At 46.1% G+C, this 24,367-nt stretch overlaps 1 protein-coding gene across 1 annotated transcript; it reads left to right on the top strand.

The window, feature by feature from the left end:
* Positions 1-12,047: 12,047 nt before the first annotated feature.
* Positions 12,048-19,720, top strand: IFT22 (intraflagellar transport 22). The gene is made up of 5 exons (XM_059415927.1): positions 12,048-12,187; positions 15,973-16,049; positions 16,167-16,256; positions 16,530-16,732; positions 17,428-19,720. Exons 1-5 carry the CDS (start codon positions 12,149-12,151, stop codon positions 17,574-17,576), a joined length of 558 nt encoding a protein of 185 aa, XP_059271910.1. The 5' UTR covers positions 12,048-12,148; the 3' UTR covers positions 17,577-19,720.
* The last annotated feature ends 4,647 nt before the right edge of the window (positions 19,721-24,367 follow it).

Genomic DNA, 24,367 nt, shown 5'->3' with positions numbered 1-24,367 from the left:
ACAACTTCTCCAAACTTCAGTGCATGAAGAAAAGAAGGCAGACCATTACAGATGACAAGAGACATAACCAAATGCCATGTGGGATCCTGGACTGGATCCTGGGACCGAGAAAGGATGCTGGTGGAAAAACGGATGAAATCGCAATAAACTGAAGTTTAATTAATCGTCACATTATCGATGTTAATTCCTTACTTTTGAAATGTGCCATGGTTGTGTGACATGTTGACATTGAAGAAAACTGGACTAAAGTATAGGGAGGGGAAATCTGCGCTGGCTTTGTAACTTTTCTTTGAATCTGAATTTGCTCCAAAGTTAAAAGGTTGGTTTTTAGGTTTTAGGGTGGTTTTTCTTTTTTTTGTCTTGTTACTTTTTTTTTTTTTTAAGTAGGCTCCATGCCCAGGGCAGAGCCCCACATGGGGTTTGAACCCATGACTCTGACATCACGAGTGAGATGCTTTACCACTGAGCCACCCAGGTACCTCTTTGTTTCATTCTTAAAGAGAGACTTAAAAATTCTAACAGCCAGGGCGCCTGGGTGGCTCAGTGGGTTAAGCCGCTGCCTTTGGCTCAGGTCATGATCTCAGGGTCCTGGGATCGAGTCCCGCATCGGGCTCTCTGCTCAGCAGGGAGCCTGCTTCCTTCTCTCTCTCTCTCTGCCTCTCAGTGTACTTGTAATTTCTCTCTGTCAAATAAATAAATAAAATCTTAAAAAAAAAAAAATTCTAACAGCCAAATACAATGGGTGGCCCTCGTTTGGATTTTGATTTGAACAAATCCGTTGTAAAAACATTTTTAAGCCAGTTGGGGAAATTTGAATATGGACTGGATATTGGCTAATACTAAGGAACCGTTGTTCATTTTATTAGGTATGATAATGGCATGGTGGTTATGGTTTTCTTTAAATCTCCGATCTGTTCAACATATGTGCGTACCAGTGAGACGACATGATGTCTGGGATTTGCTTTAAAATACTCCAGAAGGATAAAATGATGGGAGATAAAATGAGATTGAAAATACCTGATAATTGTTGACGCAGACAATGGGTATATATTTGAAATTGTCCATATTAACAAGTTAAGAAGAAGAAGCAGGGAGAAGAGGAGGTCTGTGTTCTCCCTTCCCTGGTGAAGGGTCTAAAGATGGAATAGGTTGGTCACCAGCTTGCTTTGCTCCCTTGCTCAAGATCCCTTGGCAAGCCATCACGTGACATACTCTTCACCTTCCGGATGGCCCCACCAAGGCAGTGGTTGAGGGGAGGGCTGGGGAGTCGGGTCCTAGCAACAGACAGCCTCTGTCCAAATCCTGGAGGGCTTCCAACAGGTTAGTCTCTGTGCCTTGGTTCTATCTTCGTATAAAGGAGAAATGCAGATGGTGATGGTGAGACTACCTACCTATGAGTTTGTTGATCATTTTTTAAATGAGTTGATCGACGTGAAGTGCTTTAAACTGGGCGTGGGTCCGACTAAGGCCACACCAGATAAATGCGAGCTGATCTCAGCACCTTTCCTGTGGATGGTTTTCTCCCCCCAGAGATCCCTCGTGCTCCTACCCATGGCTATCTGGTGGCCCAGGCGTTCCTGTCTCTTGCTCTTCTGCTTCTCCTTGGCTTTGAAACATATCCCACATGGATGCTAAGAACCCCCTCAGGTTGTCTGGCCCGTTTTCACATGTTCCTACTTGCAGTTAAATTCTCTTGTTTTCATGGTCTTGGGCAGAAACAGTTTGAGGAATCCCCTTCACCATTTTGAAAGCCTTCAGTTGGGTCAAAAAAGGTCTCTTTTCAAGTAAGAAGCTGGCAGACCTTTCTGGCCTTTCCCAGTAACTGGCTGGTAACAGGAGAGCTGTGGAATAGATTCTCCATGCCTTGTTCTCCCAAGGGCCTCACATCTGACCGCCCTGTAGCCCTAGATGGTTTCTCCTGCCATCCATGGACTTGATTGAGCCACTTTCTGGCTCCCCAATGGTTCTAATTTATTGTGATCTTAATGCCCTTCTCTGCAATTTTTCATGCCTCTGGAGAAGGCCTGGTCCACAAAACAGTACTAGGGAGGAGTTGGGCCAGGTTTGCCCAGTTATAAAGTAGGCGGTGATGGAGCCCCACCCAGGTGGCCAGAGCAGAGCTGAGCTCCTTGGGTGAGTTAGCGCACCTGTCCTCAGGACACTCCTGCAACACAGGTGCTACCCTTATGGCCGTTTTCCAGGCAGGAAAACTGAGGCCCAAGGCAGGTATGTAACTGGTCCAGGATCACCCTTCCAGGAAGTGGTGAGGCTGAGCTCTGAGCTCAGGATTTCTGGCTGCAGACCCATCACTGCCTCGAACAGCTACCCGCCCCAATGGCAGCCAGGGACAGGAATGTTCCCATCTGAATTGTCATGATGTTTTTCTGACAGCCACTGAACCAACTGGATCAGATCACTCTGTTGTTGTGGATTAAGATGATGCTGTTATCATCAGGTATCAAAGGACGGTGCTGTTGGATTCGTTTGTCCGGTTCGTTGGTTAGCCTGTTGGTTGGTTGTTCTGCTTCAACGAACTCATGTCCGACTCAGAATTAACGCCAAACATCTTCATCTTTATTATCTTGTTTTCTCTCTCCAGTAACCCCATGACAACAGATTACTATTCCTATTTAATGGACTCAGATAAGACTTATGCTGACCCAAAGTCACAGGGCTAACATTTAGGCAGAGTTCTAGAAAGTCACAGTTGCTGATGGCTACCGGTCAAGTCTTTAGCTTATAGATTAAGGAACATGACCACCAGCTCCAGATAGCCACCAAGAGATTCAAAGCGAGAAGATGGGGACCAAACCAAGCAGGGCTCCCCGAGAGGCAGCCAATGGGAAAAAAGCCACAGGCAACCGGCCTTCTGCTCTTTATTCCATTGCCTTGTGCTGTCCTGCCTTGCAGGTGCCAGGACATGGAGAAAACCATCTTCCCTTCCTGAACAATCTATGATATTTGATTAGATGCTCGGGAGTAAAGTGCTCTGAAGAGAAGCGATGTAGGAAACACCCTGTGTTTGTGTCTGCGCTAATTTCTGGGAGAGTTCAGAAGAGATTAGGGCCAATGAATGGGTCTGCTCAGGTCTCTGGGCTGCTTTGTGCGAGAAAGGAATTGTTCCCCAAAACACATCTGCTAGAGGGGCTGCGAAAACCACCCAGCTCTGCTCAACACCCGTGTCTTCCTTCAGTCTGGTTGTGTCACAAGGAAAAGGGAACTTCAGCAGTCAGGTCCATCAGGCTGGTGCATGAAATGTTAACATGTACTTAGACATTAAAGCGTGCCTTTGGGCAAAAACAATTCTCGAATATTTTAGAACCTTGATTCCAATATGTAAACTGTATTGGGAGGGAAGAAGAAAATGAGATGAACGGATGAAACGTATAGTCAAACCAGACAATCCAGATGAAGGAAACATTCCAGGGCATTTTGTCCGACACCATCCACGGTCAAGTCTCTTGCTCTCCTCCACGACTACTTTCCTGATGAGGCCAAGTGGTCAAACAGCCCGTGTTGCACACCTGTACGCGCCAGGCAGGTTCTATGCAAATTACCAGCTGAGGAATAAGAGAAGGAACGAACACATCACGGAAGTTAGTCAATGTTTTCAACATAAATATCTTACCCCGAGCCGTAAGCATTAGCCTGATATCCTAGCTCTCCCACCTGCAGAAAGGGCTGAGTTTTCCTGCTTTCCACTTCATAATGATTCCTTAGCCAAATATAACCTAGTAGCAGGAGACTTACCTATATGGTATTAAAACAACAACAATGGGGCCCCTGGGTGGCTCAGTGGGTTAAAGCCTCTGCCTTTGGCTCAGGTCATGATCCCAGGGTCCTGGGATCGAGCCCCACATCAGGCTCTCTGCTCAGCGGGGAGCCTGCTTCTCTCTCTCTCTCTCTCTCTCTCTGCCTGCCTCTCTGCCTACTTGTGTTCTATGTCTGTCAAATAAATGAATAAAATCTTTAAAAAACAAAACAAAACAAAAAACAACAACAACAAAACAACAACAACAAAATCTTCAATCCACACCAAGGGGTAAAAACGAAGCCTATACAAACAGCTTAAAAATCAGAAGGTACATTTTATATTATGCTAACTGATGTTAAGTGACGGACTTTTTTTTTTTTCTTAAACGAGTGTTTTGGATGTTTTGACATCTAGGGACTTGCAGGCTCTGGAGAGACTGTCCCTCCCAGGGCTAGCTAATTCTTAGAGACAGGAATCCACCAGCCTACAGAGCTTGCCTTTCATATGCAAACCAGCCAATCCAGGGCCCATCTCCCAGCCACCTCCTTTATTGGACACTCACACTCTGGACCACTATCCTTCTGCCCTAATCACCCCAGGGTTAAGTGCCAGATGCCCTAGAAACAGCCCCTACACCTCGGAGCCTGCTGAAGTCATTCAAACCAGCCAGCCTAATCCTCTTTATCCTGCCTACTCATTCTGTTCCTGCAGAAACCACAAGAAAGTTCCTTGTGCACTTTTTCTCCCTCCCTCTGCCTGTGGCCAACCCTAGTCCTTCCCTGGGTGCCCGCCACCATGGTGAAGGTATAGCGGAAGGAAGGGAAGGTGCACCCTCCTCTGGGGAACAGTAACAACCTCACGAGAGGTCTTTTCTAGGACAGCCCTCTCCTGATCTGTTGGCCTCACCATACGTGAAAAATAACAAAGCCTGGGGCGCCTGGGTGGCTCAGTGGGTTAAACCACTGCCTTTGGCTCAGGTCATGATCTCAGGGTCCTGGGATCGAGTCCCGCATCGGGCTATCTGCTCGGCAGAGAGCCTGCTTCCCTCTCTCTCTCTTTCTCTCTCTCTGCCTGCCTCTCCATCTACTTGTGATCTCTCTCTGTCAAATAAAATCTTAAAAAAAAAAATAACAAAGGCTGCATTCTAGAAGGGTAGCATTTATTCACAAAGGAAGGCTCTAGAATCATCTTGGTTAAATTCAGATTCAAGCCTGGCCCAAGAAGAGAGAATGCACCCAATCCGATAACTGCATTAGGAAAATAAGTCTTTCCATGAGTGCCTCGTCTGCACGGGCCACATGCCGACCTCAGCGGTCCACAGGTGAGTCATACTGACCCCCAGATGTTGTCCCTTACAGCATCACTTACCTCCAGGATCTGATTTGCTCCTGAATGTAAACCCAGTGCTGAAGGTGTATAAACAAAGACCTCCGTAGGTGGGTATTTGCAGTTGTTTCTTGCACATATGGTAGCCTTCATTTTAAGAAAATAGAATATACTATACAGAATTGGGAGCGAACTGAGTCAAAAAAAAAAAAAAAAAGCAGGAAATGAGCTAAGGGTGGTGGGAGTGAAATAACTATCAATAAAGAAGTAACCGCAAGAAGACAGGGAGTGTTAGAGGCATTAACTTATTTGTGACAGATTAAACATCGAAGTGCTCCTTCTTTATGGGGAAAAAAAAAAAAGGAAGACCACAGAGTTTTAGTGCTCAAAAGGCACACTTGGCCTAATGGGAAAACCCTTGTGATCAGGGGCATGGAGAGGATGGGTCTGAACATCACAGGAGTGTTAGGAAGATCTAAGCACCAGATATCAACCACCTACTGCCTATGCCAAGACTTGCCCTAACTTGCTTGTCCATTTCATCCCACTCCATCCCCTTCACCGCCACGTGGGACTGGTTTAAGCCCCACTTCCGTGGGTGGAGAACTAAGGCTCTGCGTTAGTTATCTACTGCTACACATAAGGAATTCCTCCCAAACTTGGCAAATTACAGCAACAATAAACAACTGTTCTCCCCTACTGTTCCTATGGGTCGGGAATACGGTTCTGGCTCAGGCTCTCTTGGGAGGTTGTAGTCAAGATGTTGGCTGGGGCTATGGGTCATCAGAAGGCTTGACTGGGACGGGTGAGCCTGCTTCCAAGATGACTCACTCACGGGGCTGTCAGTGGACGCCGGTGTGTAGACAGGAGGCAGTTTTTCCCTACGTGGAGTTTTCCACAGGCTGCTTATGCCCTCAAGACATGGCAGCTGGTTGGCCCCAGTGTGATTGACAAAAGCAAGTGGAAAGCACAAGCTACAAGATCTTTCTTCATATGACCCAGCCTCAGAAGTCACACATCCCTTCACATCTTACTTGTTACACGGGTCAACCCTATTCAGGACAAGAGGGAACCACACAAAAGCTTAGAGACCAGGAGGTGAGGATCCCCAGTAGGGGTGGGGGCCATTTTGGATACTGGCTTGCACTGGACCCAAGAGTATAAGTAATTTTCTTAAGATCACTCGCTAATTTCAAATTCTACCTTACTCCTAAATCAGCATTCTTTCTACCACAAAACTTCTTCTCCAAAGCCCGAGAGCAGGACGTCACCTAATGAAGACGGAGAGTCCTGGTGAAGCCAGATCCCTCTTTTGTTGTTTTTACCAAAAGTTTTATCTTCAGTCCACTGGGAAATATTTTCATGTTAGAACATAGCTCAGGCTTTCTAATGGGAATTGATGGGAAATAATTTTTACTGTATTGATTTTGCCCTAAACCAAACTTGCTGAACCTCATCTTTAGCTAGAGCTTTAAAACAACAACAACAACAATGATAATAATAAGGCACTTAGGGGGCTCATTGGTTAAGCATCTGATTCTTGATCTTGGCTTGGGTCTTGATCTCAGGGTTGTGGGTTCGAGCCTTGCATTGGGCTCTGCACTGGGCATGGAGCCTACTTTAAAAAAAAAAAAATTAAAAATATAAAGTGAAAGAAAAGAAAAAGAAGAAGAGGAAGATGAAAGAGGAGGAGGAGGAAGAGGAGGAATGGGGGGGAGGAGAAGAAGAAGGGACGCCCGCCGTAACAGGGAACAGAACAGTCGCAGGTTACAAACCATTTTGTGATCCTGCCTATCTTTGAGAGTTGACCTAAATGCGTTCAGATCTCCGTGCTGTAGGAGGAGGTGATTGAAGGACATTTTTATTCCCTCAAATAACAGGAAATCCACCATTTATTCTGCAGTAATAAAAACTGCATGTGTGAGCATTGCGACCATGGAAGGTCAACTCAAATTAAAGATTTTACGACTAGCGGTTATATTAAATCTTTTCAACAATTTTTTATAGAGAGGATTTGAAATATGTCAAACGTATTTCTCTGAGTTTTTTCAAGTGAGAGGTTTTATTGCACCAGGTCACGGAATCAGGAGAAAAAAATTGCACTTAGATCATCCAGGCCTGGCTCTACCAATATCTTATTGCTCCCTTCAGAACCAAAGGCTGGGTATTAAGCCATCTGAGGTCAACTTCTTCTAATTAAAATGAAAGTCATAAAGCAAAGTATTTCAATAATCCACAATAATAATAATCCCAAATTTATACAGTGCATGTATCCAAGAAATGTAAAGCAGCTCACATTTTTTTCTTTCTCTCACCTGGAAATAAAAATGAAAGCCCCAAGGCAAATGTAAGGGAACATTTATTAACTTAAATATTTATAGAGAAAATGAACGTGCTTATGGGTGTACTAGGAGTAAGGGAGGAGGAACTAACATTTATTGAGCACCTACTGGGTACCAAGCTTGGAACTAGGTCCAGTGGACCCAAACACGAATGGCACCTTTCTTTTTCTTTTTTTAGGTTTTATTTATTTTACTTTAGAGAGAGAGCAAGAACAAGCAGGAGGAGGGGCAGAAGAAAAGAGAGAGAATCCTCAAGCTGACTTCCCACTGAGCACAGTTCTCAGCACGGGGCTCGATCCCAGGACCCCAAGATCATGACCTGAGCCCAAACCAAGAGCTGGACACCTAACCAATGGAGACACCCAGTTGGCTTAATTCACCCACTGTGAATTAAAGTGAGATCATAGGGGCATCTGGGTGGTTCAGTGGGTTAAGCCTCTGCCATCAGCTCAGGTCATGTCCTCAGGGTCCTGGGATCAAGCCCTGCATCGGGTTCTCTGCTCAGCAGGGAGCCTGCTTCCCCCCACTCTCTGCCTGCTGCTCTGCCTACTTGTGATCTCTCTCTCTCTCTCTCTGTCAAATAAATAAACAAAATCTTAAAAAAAAATAAAGTGAGATCATATATGGGAAAGGACTTGAAGAGATGAAAAGCACTATACAGGTTTGGTCTTCCCATCTAGACTAGGAACTACTTAGGGGCAGGGACTGAGCAGAGACGTCTCTGGAACCCAGTGCCCACCCAAGTGTGTGGCACCGATTCTTCCAAAGCCCCAGCCAGAGATCTAAGTATATATTTCATGCCCCAAAAAGCAGGGGGCGGGGGAAGGCGAGATCCCCCCCCCAATTTTTTTTTAAAGATTTTATTTATTTATTTGACAGACAGAGATCACAAGTAGGCAGAGAGGCAGGCAGAGAGAGGAGGAAGCAGGCTCCCTGCTGAGCAGAGAGCCCGATGCGGGGCTCGATCCCAGGTCCCCAGGATCATGACCTGAGCCGAAGGCAGAGCCACTGAGCCACCCAGATGCCCCCCCAATTTTTTTAGGTGTGAAAGGAATGTTTTTGAGGTTCCTGGGATTTTTGAAACTTTTCATTTTTAACATACATACAGGAGAATGTGTATAGATTTGGTAGTTATGAGGTGATACTAACCGCCTGGGACCATGTAACAGGGCCAAAAAGTAAAGAAGAGCTCACAGGAGGAAAGATTTCAAAAGGACACAGAAACCAGCCTGAAGGGGTGGGGCTTCCCGCTGGTCAAATCAAGGACTATTTGAGCATCAAATAAACGAGAGTGATAGATTATAACCAAATGAATAATACAGGAAATCAGGAACCAGGGGTATGTGTATATACGATATAGAAATACAGGGGCACCCGAGTGGCTCAGTTGGTTAAGCGTCCAACTCTCGATTTTGGCTTGGCTCAGGTCGTGATCTCAGGGTTGTGAGATCCAGCCCTGTGTTGGGCTCAGAGCTGGGCGTGAAGCCTGCTTAGGGTTCTCTCTCTCCCTCAGCCTCTCCCTGCTGTCACCCTCAGCTCTCATGCACAAACTCTCTCTCTAAAAAAAAAAAAGAAAAAGAAAAAAGAGAGAAAAGAGAGAGAGAGAAATACAGGTGCAGTTATAGACACTGAAAAAGATATAGATAGATTGGGGTGCCTGGGTGGCTCAGTGGGTTAAAGCTTCTGCCTTCAGCTCAGGTTATGATCCCAGGGTCCTGGGATCGAGTCCTGCATCGGGCTCTCTGCTTAGTAGGGGGCCTGCTTCCTCCTCTCTCTCTCCCTGCCTGCCTCTTTGCTTACTTGTGATCTCTGTCTGTCAAGTAAATAAATAATCTTAAAAAAAAAAAGATATACATAATTACATGACCCAGCAATTCTGCTCATTGGTATTTACCCGAGATGGGAAAACATGTCCATACAAAACTTTATTTCCGGCAACTGTGTTTATGATAGCCCCCAAACTATAGATAGACCATCCCACATAACCCAATCACCAGATGAACAGATAAACAAAAGATAGTATATTTACACAAGGAATGTGACTCAGCAATAAAAAGGAATAAACTATACATAGACACAATATGTATAAAAATTAAAAATATTGTCTTGAGTGAAGGAAGCCGGACACAAAAGAGTAAATATTGTGTGATTTTATTTATATGAAATTCCAGAACAGGCAAAACTAACCTCTAGTGACAGAAAGTACAACAAAAGTTTTCCCCAGGGTGAAGGCTGGGAGGGAGCTGACCACAAAGGAATGTGAGGGAACTTTTGGGGTGATGGAAATATTCTGAGTCTTGAGTAAGATGATAGTCTACACGCTTTTTCAAAACTCAAAGAATATTTAAAATAGGTACACTTTAATATATGTTTATGTTTAAATTTAGTTTTTATAACTAAATAACATTGATTTTTTTTTAATAAAGGACTGACTACGGCAAAGCCTTTGTTGTTCTGCAGTCTTTCCTTAATTGCAGTCATGATGCCTGGAGGCACAGCAGCTACCTTGTGACTATGAGGTAACAAGCATGAGGACAAAGTAAATTAAAGCTAAAGACAGCAGAGGAAAAAAGTAGAAAGAAGCTGATGCTTGAGGCCAACTTTGTGTTGCCAAGCCCTCCCTGGACTGTCACCCTCTAGACCTTGTCACTCTAAGAGTTTTGTTCTTTCAGTCAAATTAATCCCCAAGCAAAATACAAAGTCCCCCCCATTCAAATTATTTCCACTCCACCTTCATTTTTCATCAACTGAGAAATGCATCCCTCCTCCTCCTCCTTCAGAACCCCAAACCAAGAATTTAAGCACATAATCTTCAAAGGTACACTTTGGAAACAGCCGCTATGTGAAGTTAATTATGGCCGGAGGCATCACTGAGCATTCAAACGGGCCAAGTGGAGTTGGGAAGACAGGCGGAACAGCAGCACTGGAGTCTTAAGAGACATGAAAAGGGGGGCGGAAGAGCCCACAGCAGATGTGGATGGGAATGAGACTGGATAGTTAGGAGGGAACCAGTTTATGAAGGACTTTCAAACATTACATTTGTCCAATGTCACAGGCAACTAGCCCTAGACCTGGTGTTTCCGGCAGTGTTGTTGACTCGTGAACATTAACATTTTTCCGTCAGCCGTGTCATATTGGGTTTTTTTGGGAGACTTTATTTATTTTTTTTGAGAGAGAAAGCAAGAGAGCAAGCATGAGAGAGAGAGAGTAGGGGCAGAGGGAGAAGGTGAAGCAGATACCCCGCTGAGCAGAGAGCCTGATGCAGGGCTCCATCCCAGGACCCCAAGCCCAAGGCAGCTGCTTAACTGACTGAACCACCCAGGCACCCCTAGAGTTTCTATTACACGTGGCAGATACAATTCCTGATGCATGCTTCCCATCACCCTTAGAATAAGTCCCCAAACTCCTATGTGATCTCTCCAACAGCATACCGCACCACTCTCTTCATTCATCCTGCTCCAGCCTCACAGACCCTCGGGGCTGTTCTCGGTACCTGCCAAGTTTATTTCTGCCTCAGTGCCTTTACCCTTGCTGTTCAGGTATGCTCTTCCTCTAGATCTTTCACAGTTTGCTTGAGCCCTCTCTTCGCTCAGCTTTGTGCTTTACTGTCACCTCTGTCCCAAGGTCTTGCCTTGACTACTCCACTCAAAATGGGTTTCCTCACACTCCTTAACTCTCTAGTAATTTATCTTTATTCAAAGCACTCACCACTAACGAAAATGGTCCCTGCCCGAGGGTATGTCATTTATTTTCTTGCTTATTTCATGTCCACCGGCTCCCGGGAATGAAAGCTTCCATAAGTACAGGCACATCCCAGCACCTGGACGAGTGTCTGGTATGGAGTAGGCATTTGGAGGACACGGATTTAATCAATCAGTCTATTCAAGACATCCTGAAATGGAGGTAGACTCCCCCTCACACTTCGCTCATCAGCTCTTTGTAATGCAAACACTATGTAACTAAAAGTTACTGACGCGGTGTTGGGTTTATTTTGGTATTTGTGTCATACCAACCCTCTCGGGGGCCAGCAAATTTTGTCTGGACACGTCATTTCATGGCCTCTCCAAATTCTGGACCGGCTCGGCAATTGAAGGCTGAACGAATCATGAGTGAATTTTGCTCGAGCGAAGCGTCCAGACATCCGCACTGACACTAACCTAGGCCGGGCTTTGTCCTTTTGTTTTCTCCCCACATCTCCCAAAGGACGACCCGTGGTGAACCCATTCAGAGACCGGAGATCAGAGACGTTCGATCTGTCTCTGACCTTTTCTAGATTGGGCCGGGGCCGTGATAAACGCGATCGCCATGTAGACAGTGCCATGCCGGAGTGACGATGGCCTCCCAAGGCCAGCTCCCAACCCCAGCTCACCAGCATCATGGCCCGTCTGAGCTGGGGTTACAGGGAGGAGCACACATCAGGGGGCTGCAATCTGTCCCCAGCCTACAAAAAAAGGGAGGCGGGTGAGCTCTGCAGCTCTCCAGGCTCAGAAGCGAGTTTGGATCCGGGTGGTTTGCTCCCCTGCCACCCTTCCTCTAGCCTGGCACCGCCGCTCCCAGCCCCGAAGCGCAAGCGCGTTCCCGGCCGCGCGCCGCGGCCCCGCCCACTCCCGTCGGCCCCCGCGGGTCGCTCCCGTCGCCGTGGAAACCGAGACAGCCAGTCGGCGCGACGGCTTCCGGTCATCCCGGGGGCGGGGGGCTCTGAGGGGCCTGAGGGCGGCCGACCGCGATGCTGAAGGCCAAGATCCTCTTCGTCGGGCCCTGCGAGGTGAGGCCCGGCCGGCGGGGGCAGCGGGCGGGGCCCCGGGGCGACGCGGGACTGTGCCTTGCGCCGGGAGCCCCCCCTAGGAGGCGGGAGTCCTGTCCCACCGCGCCCACCCCGTGGGCGACGCTGGCCGCCGCGTGAACTCGGCGCCCGACCCCCAGACCTCGACTCCGTTACCCTAAGTCCTGAAAGTAGTGACTCGCGTTTTGGAACCAGAGTCTAGGTCCCGCGAGTCTCCTTTGCCCCTTGGGTTGGCCCTAAGGAACATGTCTGTGGGACAAGAAAGGGAGAGGAGATATGCGTGGTGTTTGAACAGTTCGCTCGCAGTGTGCGTGGTGCGGGTGGTGGTGGTGGTGGTGGTGATGGTGTTGATGAAACTACACGTGGAGAGACGCCTGGGTGGCTCAGTTGGTTGGACGACTGCCTTCAGCTCAGGTCATGATCCCGGAGTCTGGGGATCGAGTCCGGCATCGGGCTCCCAGCTCCACGGGGAGTCTGCGTCTCTCTCTGACCTGCTCCTCTCTCGTGCTCTCTCTCACTGTCTCTCAAATAAATAAATAAAATCTTAAGAAAGAAAGAAAGAGAGAGAAAGAAAGAGAGAAAGAAACTACACGTGGACCTCACACCGTACATAGGAATAAGATTCCCATGGACTAAAACTTAATGTCAAATAACCACTGTTGAAATAGTGAATATTCTCCGTCATAAGCTCGCATCCGAGTGGCCTGGAGGGCTTGTTTAAAAACACGCCGTGCAGGGTGCCTGGGTGGCTCCGTGGGTTAAGCCTCTGCCTTCAGCTCAGGTCATGATCCCAGGGTCCTGGGATCGAGCCCCGAATCTGGCTCTCTGCTCAGCAGGGAGCCTGCTTCCCTCTCTCTCTGCCTGCCTCTCTGCCTACTTGTGATCTGTCAAATAAATCAATAAAATATTTTTTAAAATAAATAAAACAATGAGATGACACTTACTTGCCCATCAGAGTGGATGAAAAAAGGTTAGAACTCTGATAACCAGGAAACATGAGGATGCTTGTAGGGAAATGAGTACTTTAGGCTTCTGCTGATTGCTAACAGCTTTACGGGCAATCCAGTTATCCAATGTTAAGACATGCGTAGCTTTCAGGGCCGCACTCAACATTTCTCAAAACCTACAGCAGCTGGACCTTACCTAGGTTCCCCAGAGGGGATACTGAAGGATACTGAACAGCTGGAGACACCCTAGGTGCCCACCAATAAGAGAACATCTCAAAAAACTAAGGGATATTCTTCCGGGGGGAAGACCCCAGCAGTTACCCAAAAGGAGGCACGTCTGTGTGGAGTGACATGGAGACCTTGCCGAGACATAAACTAGTGAATGAAGTAGACAGGTAATAACAATATGCATAGAATTGTGAGAAGTAAACAAAGCATAAACATCTTCTTTTTTTTTTTTAATGGAAATTCACAAACATATAAGGGGAGAAAAAAACAAGGAACTCCTAGTACTCATCACCCAGCTTCAATAGCAAAGTGTATTTCCGCATGCACATATCCCCCTCTACCTCAATACTGTGTATGCAGATTGGCCAACCTTTTTTTTTTTTTTTAAGATTTTATTTATGTATTTGACAGACCGAGATCACAAGTAGGCGCAGAGGCAGGCAGAGAGAGAGGGGGAAGCAGGATCCCTGCTGAGCAGAGAGCCCGAGGTGGGGCTCCATCCCAGCATCCTGAGATCATGATCTGAGCCAAAGGCAGAGGCTTAACCCACTGAGCCACCCAGGCGCCCCATGGCCAACCTTTCTATTCCTTTAACATGCTGGGCCCATTCCTGGCCTGGTGCCATTCAACCAGTTTTTCCCTCCCCCTGGAAGGCTGGGTTGACTCCTTGTCATTCAGTCTCAGTGGAAACTTCACCCTTTCACTCTTCCCTGACCACCCAATTCAAAGTCCCTATGGCATTATCCGCTTGATTTTTAGCCTCGTGTTTAATACGACTGTATCTTGTGTTCAGCAGCTCCGGGCAAGGTGGATACCCGATGTGCCTCATAGTTTCTTCATTTTCCCAGAAGAACCCTCCCCCTCAATCAATTGGTTTTGACCAATATGCATACATAAACTTTAAGAGCATTGATGCAATATATAAATACACTTCTATAATGTCTTATGTATCCGTGTAGCTATGTACACATTTAAAAGTACATTAAAGACATATATTAATTTGGATTTGCTTTATTCCTTACTTGTATTTCATGACACAGCTTTAAAATGCTGGCTCCTCACCAGCACCTTTGACATCCGAGTTGATTTTAGGACCGAAGCTGCTTTTAAGTCACATGATGGGCACCTGGCTGGCTCAGTCGGAAGAGTGTGCGACTCTTGATCTCAGAGTCATAAGTTTGAGCCCTACATTGGGTGTAGAGATGACTTAAATAAATAAAACTAAAAAAAAAAATAAAAGACAAAGATATGACAAAGCACACCATCTGAGTTGTTTAGAATATGAGCATTTTTTGAATCTGTGTATGACCCCGTTTCTACAACTGTATTCCAGCCCCAAGAACCATTCCCATGACATCAGGTCCTTTGTTTTATTCGTTTATCCTATAGTTAAATATGCATGGTCTCCACAAACATAACCACTCAACTGTGTTTTGTTTTGTTTTAAGAAAGAAGAGAGAGTTTAAGATTTATTTATTTTTTGGGGGAGGGGAGCAGGAAGAGAAGGAGAAGCAGACTTCCCAGTGAGCAGAGAGCCCGATGCCCGGCTCGATCCCAGGACCCTGAGATCATGATCTGAGCCGAAGGCAGAGGCTTAACCCACTGAGCCACCCAGGCGCCCCTCAACTGTGTTACTTTGAAGTGACATTTAGTTTGTGAGACCTCACACTCAGGAAGAATTACTAAAGCAAGATTAAGGCCCTCCCCCTCCTTTTTCTGATTCTGTCGCGTGACCTCTGCAAGCCTCCAAAGCTGTCATCGATTGAAATGATTCTAGTCAAGTAGTTGTTCAAAAAAAGCGACTTGCAAGAGCAGGGCATACTTTCAGAGATTTTTAAGGACTCGAGTGTAAGAGATTCCCTTTCATCTGAGGAATAATTTGCAGGGGGGAAAAAAAAAACGCCTCATCTTACATCCAAGCACATGCAATATCCCCTAAATGAGTGATACAAATATACAGAAAAATCTCTGAAAACAGATCATAGTTACCAACTTTGGGGAGGGAATGGAATGGATGGACAGATGGCTACTTTGGGCGGAAGGACCAGGAGGGCTGTCTTGTTAATAGGACTGCGTATGACTTGTATTATCTAGAAGGAGAAAGAGCCCTGTATGAGAGTGTGGCCTGGCCAGCCACTGTGGGACCCAGCTCTAACCTTGAACTTCTGTGTGACCTTGAGGAGCTCCCTTTCCAGACCTCAGTGAGCTTCATATCTGTGACAGACTGGTTTCTTGGTGTGGAGAGGAGCATGGCAAGAGAGAGACTCACACTAACGATTTTTTCTGTTCTCAGATAAGTTAACTGAGAGCCAGCGTGGGTAAGAAGGTTGGTTACCCAACATAATAAGAAGGTTACCCAGAGGCAGAGCCAGCATTAGAACCCCACGCATGCTGGGTCCCAGACCAGCCTGCGCTCACCACATACAGTAAGGCAGCAAGGCCGCCCAACCAGAGAGAACCCTCTGCCTTGGTGCTCTCGCATGACCGTGGCCTACACGCCATCACGCCCGGCTCCGAGCCAGGTATCAGAGGGCGCGTTTATGGTTTACTTTTCTGCTCTTCAGCAGAAACCTTTCATTATCTTTTCCACAGAGTGGAAAAACCGTTTTGGCCAACTTCCTGACAGAATCTTCTGACATCACTGAATACAACCCAACCCAAGGAGTGAGGTGAGCCCCGACAAATCTGTTTCCCGGAGAGGCCCACCGCCCCCCTTTTGGTGCCAGTGGCATTCCCCAAGTATACTCTATCCAAAATGGAGATGCAACTGTTGTTTTTATTTCTAGGATCCTGGAATTTGAGAACCCACATGTGGCCAGCAACGCCAAAGGCACGGGGTGTGAATTTGAGCTGTGGGATTGTGGCGGTGATCCAAAGTACGTTTCCTTTAAAAGGGGTTGGCTTCGTCAAATGATTCAAGACTCAGCTGCCCGCCAAGCACCTTGGACTCTGGCCCAGCACACTTCCTAGCATGTATTAGGGGCATGATCAATTATTTGGTGACATGCACGGCTCTTGAAACCTGAACGATTGGGTTATGACACCATGACAGGTCATCCATCAGTTAACCCTAAGACATTATTTTTAAAGGCCTCAGCTAGAAACCGGAGCCCCCTGACGTTCACTGTGCCTCCTCCTCTGCCTTGCAGGTTCGAGTCCTGCTGGCCGGCCCTGATGAGGGACTCGCACGGGGTGGTGATCGTCTTCAACGCCGACCTCCCCAGCCACCTGAAGGAAATCGAGATGTGGTATTCCTGCTTCGTCCAGCAGCAGCTCCTCCAAGACACCCAGTGTCTGTTGATCGCGCACCACAAACCAGGCTCCGGAAGCGATAAAGGAAGCCCGTCTCTGTGTGAGGACACTGCCCTTTCTCCTTTCTGCTCTCGTCTTGAGTGCTCTGGGCAATTGTATATTGTCCCTGTGTCTTTGAACCCGGCGGCTCTGTGCAATTATTGAGCGCCACCTGTGTCCTTGTTCTTTGTTCTTCCAACCGCGTAAATTGGAATCTCCAGGTTGGAAGGTTTGTCCTAGCAGCCAGGCCAGGCCAGAGATACTTTAAAAGCAGGGAGACACCAAGAAGGAAAAAAAAAATCTGGTTTTTAGCCGCTCATCAGTACAATGAGGGACATTCTTTCCTGACTGGTCTTGTCTCAGGAAGAACTCCCAGTTAGCGTGTGACACACACCACGACAGAGTGACAGAGTGCTCCTGGAAGGCCACTCACAATACTCCGAAATCTCTTCCTTTCTGGTGTAAGAAGAGGATGGGGAAGTGGCTTGTAGTGTTGTTATCCCATCACCAGGTGGCAGTGTTGTAGCACTCTTTATTGGGCACCTACTGTATGCCGAACACGATGCTGAGCTCAGCCGCCCTGGCCCCTGGTGAAACATTTCTTCTTCTGTTAAATCATGGCGGGCAAGACACAACTTTATGTTTGGCCTCTAGAAAGTTAAGCAAATTGGCTTCAATAAGACTCAGCCCAGTGGGAGCCAGAAAGGGGCCCTCCTTAAAGGTTCATGCCTAATTACATTTATTTTCCTTTTAAAGCGCCCCCCTTGAACAAGCTGAAGCTGGTGCACTCGAATCTGGAGGATGACCCTGAAGAGATCAGGTCGGAGTTCCTAAAGTACTTAAAAAGCATCATCAACTCAGTGTCTGAAAGCAGAGACCGGGAGGAGATGTCAATTATCACCTAAGCATCCTTTATCTGAACTCTTCCGTGTGGCACGTAAGGTCAGCTTGCTCCCCAGAGCAGCTCTGGAATCTGACCCAGCTACTGATGTGTCCTCCTCCATGTGGCTGTGGAAGACCTTTCCCTTATCTGCTCTCAGGGTCCGCTCAGCCAGGCAGTGGACTCACACCATTCATTCCCTGCCCTTGGTAGTGCCATTCTGATTCCTTTGCCCCAAACCTCTCCAAGAGCTGGAAAACTGAGTTGTTTTTCTTTCCTCTTCATAAACATCAAGTGATAAAAATTGTGGAATTGTAACTGTCAGAACCAAATGACAGGCAGTAGTTTAATTCCTGTGTATTGGTTTGAAGGTGATTTTCACTGCTTAGTTCACTCAGCAAAGACTGACGTGTCATGCTGCACTGTTGTGCTGTTGACAATAAACAGCAGGAGCAAAACACATAGAAATCCTTACCTTTGTGGGGCTGCCATTCTGTTCCTCTAAATTACAGGGAGGTAGGGTACAACACTCAGGTCCTACACCTTCAATATGGGGGAAGATGATAGATTCTTCCATTTTGTGTAATTGGCCTAAAATCTCATGTTCTGCTCCTCCTAGATATGGAGGGGACCTAGACCACATTTGATGCCAAATGAGGGTACAATTGATCCTCCTTCATGAGTTCTGCTTTGCAAATTTGCCTGCTAGCTCAAACTAATCTGTAACCCCCAGATCAATACAGCGCTTTCCGTTATTCAGAGCGGCCCAAAATTGGGATCATCAGTCACGCATGTTTCCAGCTGAGGCTGAAACACTCTGCTTTCTTATTTCAGCTCTCATACTATAAACAAGTGTCCTTGTCACAGCCTATTGGGTGCCACATTTTCACATTTCTGTGCTTTTCATTGAGTGGTTTCGCTGTTCAAAATGACCCCCAAAGGTGGCATGGAAGGGTTGGCTAATGTTGCAAAGTGCAAGAAAGCTGTGATGTGTCTTATCTAAAGCAGTGCTTTCCATAAGCCTCATTCCAGCCTGAGTTCTTTGCTGTTGGCTGCAAGTTCAATGTCAATGAAACCAACAGTGTATATTGAATAAGATGTCTTTAAACAGAAGCATCCATAAAACAAAGTTACATATTGATGGTAGATGAAATGTGATCAGAGGCGCACAGGCACAGGACCCTGCATTTCCCCAGAAGCAGGGGTCTGGCATCCCTCATCCAGTGCATGGGGCGAATTTACAGAATATAAGGACCATGAATAGTGAGACTCAACTTGTTTTTCTATCTCTTGCAATTTGAAAGTTTCCATGTTAGTTCAGTCTCTAGGATAAATATTTTATCAATTCAAGGTTTCAGTCTACTTCTGCACCCTTTTCCCCAAGGCGTCAGGGTATCTGGACAGGGTTTTGCTACTGTTGGGGCAGCTGTACCAAGGGCAGGTCCTCTGGTTCCCTTCCTGACCTTTGTCAGGATGTCGCTGACCACCCTACTGGCCATGTCGTGTCAAGGCCAGGACTGGTACGGCCAATAGCATGGGTTTTCCTCACGGAACTAGGAGTCCCAGGCTGACTCTGTCACATCCTGGCTGGGCCTGGCCCTGCACATCTCTGAGAACCAGCTGTGCCCTCCATACATCCCACATCTCTGTGGGTCTCTGTGGCAGGATCACTGCGCTCCTTGCCACAGCTGGCCTGTCTGGCGCATCCTCAACTCTCAGCTTCCTGGGAGAAAAACAGGATTTTCAGGGGAATCGAGAATATAGCAGGTGAATATTCTCAAATATTATCCAATTACAGTAGTAAGAGATGCAGCATTCTCATTATAAACCTGCAAGGAGGTTTACTTGATCACTTAGGATAACTTTTTAATTTAACAATCCTGTTACGCTTTTTAAACTTGGTGCATAATATAAAATTTGCCATTATAACCAACCATTTATAAGAGTACAGTTCTGTGGCATTCCATGCATTTGTGGTGTTGTGCACCCATCACCATTTTCTATCTCCAGAACATTTTTATCATCCCAAACTGAAATGCTGTACCTTTTAAACACTAACTCCCTATACCCCCCTCCCCCAGACTCCTGGCACCCACTATTCCACTTTTTGTCTCTCTGAATTTGACTGTTCTAGGTACTTCATAAAAGTAGAATCATACAGTATTTTAATTTTTGTGACTGGTGTATTTCACTGAATAGAATGTCCACAATTTCATCTGTGTTGTAGCAGGTGTCAGAATGCCCTTCCTTTTTAGGGCTGTATAATATTCCATTGTATGGGCAGATTGCATCTTGTTTATCCATTCATCTGTTGGTGATTGTAAATAATTTACTAGAACATTAGTGTACCATTGACTGAGGATGTCTTTTTTCCAAAGATTTCATTTTTAAGTAACCACCACACCTAACGTGGGGCTCGAACTCACAACTCTGAGATCAAGAATCACACCCTCCACCGACTGAGCCAGCAAGACACCCCCACCTCGAATATTTTTGAAGAAGATTGAAACATTGAACTTCTCCAAGATTTTATTTTTATTTAAATATCCTTGATATCTGGACATCATTATCAGCTTAGAAGGTAGAATATACATTACATCTTCTAAAAAGTTTTTTATGGTCTCAGGGGAACTTTCCTTCAGGTAATACATGTTTTAAAAAAAAAATGTTATATCATCCTAACACCCAATATGTAAAAACCATCAAAAGTGTTAATGCTCAGAATAAGCAAAGATGGTGAGTTTATAGCTTGTCGTACAAGTGAGTTTGCTTTAATCTTGGGAATTTTGTTCATAATTTTTATATTTGGATTCCTTTTTTTTTTTTTAAGCTCTAGGCCCAACATGGGGCTTGAACTCATGACCCTGAGATCAAGGGCTGCATTCTCTACTGACTGAGCCCACCAGGCGCCCCTGTTTTTGGAAATTTTTTTTTAACCTAGCCAATCTGAAAACATAGTACGTAGGTCTTTCCCAATGCAACTGAGAGAAAAGTGGAGACGCTTAAGAGAGTTGAATCAGTGGTGTGGGTGCTCTTCACGTCGACAACAAGGAGGCGGAAATGGAGCTGTGTGACAGCCAACTGCCTGGTTACCTGCAAGCACATTTTAAGTCCAAGTTAATTTCCTTCTGACCTGCTCTCGATGGGAACATGTGTAAGGAACACAGGATAGCCTCAAGGCCAAGCACAGTAAATCATCTTTACGCAATAGTGGCAGTAATAATAACTGGTCTGCAGAATACGGCTCCAGAACAAAAAGCAATTATTTTTATCTGATTGTTGATGAGAAGCCAAGAGTTCAACAGAAAAATTAACCCCAGGAGCGTGCATTTACGGCGGGGCGGGGTGGGGGGGTGCCGAGTGCCACCCGTGTAAGTCCTCGCATAGAGAGAAAGAGTTGCATTTGATTAAGCCACATGTGCCCAAGTTCTAAGGGGACAGTCCATGAAGAAGTCCGTCTTCCCCATCCCAGAAACCTGTTCCCTCTCAAGAAGCCACTTACCAGGGTGCCTGGGTGGCTCAGTGGGTTAAGTGTCTGACTCTTGATATCAGCCCAGGTCTTGATCTCAGGGCTGTGAGTTCAAGCCCTGTGGCTGGGCTCCACACTAGGCATGGAGCCTACTTTAAAAAAAAAAAAAAAAAGCAAAAAAAACACTTACCTTCCATTTACTACTAGACACAGTCTGTGCACATACAAATGTGTTTTGTGAAAGGAAATGATAGCAGACTCTTCACATTTCCCTACAACTTGCTTTTTTCAATTTTCTTATCTTAGGATTATGTACAGATATATACAGAGCTGCTTTATTCCTGTTTGTAGCTACAAAATAGTCCACCTAACCGTTTATGTCACAATTTTATACTAGATCTTTTTAATAACCATTTATGTTGAAATAGTACCTTTTTACTGATGGACATTTTTAACAATACCGAAATACATGATTTGGGTCATAACTATGCTTGAGTGTGAAATTTTAGGAAGGTGGTTTCAACCATCAGCCCATACGAGGGAAAGGAAAGGTTGCTGGTCTTGGCATCCTAGGTCTGATTTCTCATTTCTTATTTATTTATTTATTTATTTAGACAGAGAGAGAGAGATCACAAGGAGGCAGAGAGGCAGGCAGAGAGAGAGGAGGAAGCAGGCTCCCCGCTGAGCAAGGAGCCCAATGTGGGGCTCCATCCCAGAGCCCTGCGATCATTACCCGAGCTGAAGGCAGAGACTTTAACCCACGGAGCCACCCAGGCGCCCCTGATTTATCATTTCATAGCATTTTCTTACTGCACAGCGGGATTTTTGCCATGCGTATGCTAGCATATGGGGAGATTACTTTCCTTGTATCACAGATGGGACAATGCGTGTGAGAGCCACAGAAGCATGGAGGAGCCTGGTCACAGGGGAAACTCAGGAGTTCAGCATGACTCCAGTGACTGTGTGTGCAGCGCGGGTTTGGGACTGGTTGGGATGGCAGGGGGTGGGGTGATGGGCGGGGAGAGGCAGTGGGAGCGGGTGTCTGAGTGGTGAGAGATTTAGGGGTTGGGGGGAGAGAAGATGAGCAGTCAGATGGTGAAGGGCTTCTCAGACCAGGCCAAGGAGTTAGGGTCTGAGGTGCTCCTGCAGGATCATCCCTCCAGATGAATGCGGTCAGCTCTCCACTTGAGAAATAAACCCTAGTGGCAGTGTGAGACCTGGATGGAAGGACACGTGTCGAGGTGACTGTTGTCATTCCTTGGTTTGTGGCCAATCGCCCCAGTCTTTTTTTTTTTTTTAAGATTTTATTTATTGGGGCGCCTGGGTGGCTCAGTTGGTTGAGCGACTGCCTTCGGCTCGGGTCATGATCCTGGAGTCCCGGGATCGAGTCCCACATCGGGCTCCCAGTCCCACGGGGAGTCTGCTTCTCCCTCTGACCTTCTCCGCACTCATGCTCTCTCTCACAGTCTCTCTCAAATAAATAAATAAAATCTTTTTTAAATCTTCTTTAAAAAAAAGATTTTATTTACTTATTTGACAGACAGAAATCACAAGCAGGCAGAGAGGCAGGCAGAGAGAGAGGAGGAAGCAGGCTCCCTGCTGAGCAGAGAGCCCGATGCGGGGCTCGATCCCAGGATCCCGGGATCATGACCTGAGCTGAAGGCAGAGGCTTTACCCACTGAACCACCCAGGTGCCCCTGCCCTAGTCTTTAAGGCCAGCATCCTTAAATCTTTCTCTGTTCCATCTTCACATTGTTTATCTGACTCAAACCTCCCTCTGACACTCGGCTATAAGGACACTTATAATTGCTGGACAATCTCCCCATCTAAAGGTACTTAACTTAATCACATCTGCAAAGACCCTTTTTTCCAACCAACGAAACAACACACTTTTCCAGGGATTTGGGTCCTGAGATCTTTGGGGGCCGTCATTCAGCCTCAGTGCACCTAAGGGACTAATGGAAGAGAAGCAGGCTCAGGGGGAGGGGGAATATGGGGAGATGACAAATGACTCGTCCAAGGCGACCCATCAAGTGAGGACAGGGACCAAACTGGCCCCCAGGCCCCTGTTCTTTCCCCTGTCCTGTGGTAACTGGGCAGGCAGATGAGTCAGAGTAGTACTGAACTTGCAAGGAAAACCATGAGTTAGTCATTTAATATCACAACTCGAACGTCCACACCTCCTGATTGTTCAGGGAAGCCCCTGGAGATCATTACACTTTTCGTGGAACATCAGAAGACCCCCACTGCAAGATAACTAAATTATTAGAACAAGAGCAGAGGTTTGCTGATAACTGAAAACCTATAAGAGTTTTTAAAAATACCGATTAAGGGGTCTCCTGGGTAGCTCAGTGGGTTAAGCCTCTGCCTTCGGCTCAGGTCATGATCTCGGGTCCTGGGATGGAGCCCCGCTTCCTCCCTGCCCCCAACCCCTGCCTGCCCTTCTGCTTACTTGTGTGCTCTCTCGCTGGCTCTCTCTCTCTCTGTCAAATAAATAAATAAACTTTTAAAAATACCAATTAAAAAAGTAACTGCACAACTCAAGGAAATCACTCTGAACTATGACTCTTCTAGATCTTGACCTCAGCCTTCCCCACCTGGAATATCCTGGCCTTGGCTGGTACTTTCTCAACAAATGTATTCTTTTCTTCAGCAACAAATGAAGGATCCCTATTTAAAAAAAAAAAAATCCAAAGAGATTAAATTAGCGAGGAGGGAGGAAACTCTCTGCTTTTCAGTGTTAAGAACAGATGACATTTTTAATGCGACTTCGAAACCGCTTTATCAGTTAAATAATTCTCTACGCTTATGATCCTGGCCATTCTTCCTACCAAAGTTAAAAGCCAATGGAAATGTTGTGTCTGCCAAGTATTCCCACTTCAAAAGGGGAGTTCATGGTGCTTTGATGTGAGCAACACCTCATCTATCTTCCTGCAGCTCATTCCTATCTAGGCTTTCTGATAGCTTTTAAAAGTATGCCTCCTTTCTCAAAAGCCTCAATGCAGATTTACCCCACTCTTAAGCAGCTCTTGGGATGGGGCATAATTTTAGATCTTAGACATTCAAAGTGCTATGTAAAATAAAAATAACTCCTCTATTTTACATTATTGTCTAACTGAAATTCTGTGATAAGTACTTTGTACAAGAACCACCCTTCTTTTCTCTTTTGTATGGCTTCACAAGACCTGGAAAGCACCTAGGTGTGTTGCCCATATGATGGAATGAAATACTTTTTTCAGGGGAATTCAATTAATTTTTTCAGAGTGTGAGTGACTTGGTTTCTACTTATAGGAACCTACTTCAAGTACTTTTCAAGGATATCTTGTAAATGCAACTACACTTTGGAA

This window comes from Mustela nigripes, chromosome 11 (assembly GCF_022355385.1).
Source record: "Mustela nigripes isolate SB6536 chromosome 11, MUSNIG.SB6536, whole genome shotgun sequence".
Taxonomy (NCBI): domain Eukaryota; kingdom Metazoa; phylum Chordata; class Mammalia; order Carnivora; family Mustelidae; genus Mustela; species Mustela nigripes.
Note: the sequence above shows the minus strand (reverse complement) of the source record. Positions and strands in the feature narration are given on the sequence as shown.

Excerpts from the sequence above, each read along its gene's own strand:
- IFT22 (XM_059415927.1), top strand. The coding sequence starts at position 12,149 with ATGCTGAAGGCCAAGATCCTCTTCGTCGGGCCCTGCGAG. Across the intron at positions 12,188-15,972 it reads TCTTCGTCGGGCCCTGCGAG|AGTGGAAAAACCGTTTTGGC; the intron begins GTGAGGCCCGGC and ends TCTTTTCCACAG. Across the intron at positions 16,257-16,529 it reads GATTGTGGCGGTGATCCAAA|GTTCGAGTCCTGCTGGCCGG; the intron begins GTACGTTTCCTT and ends TCTGCCTTGCAG.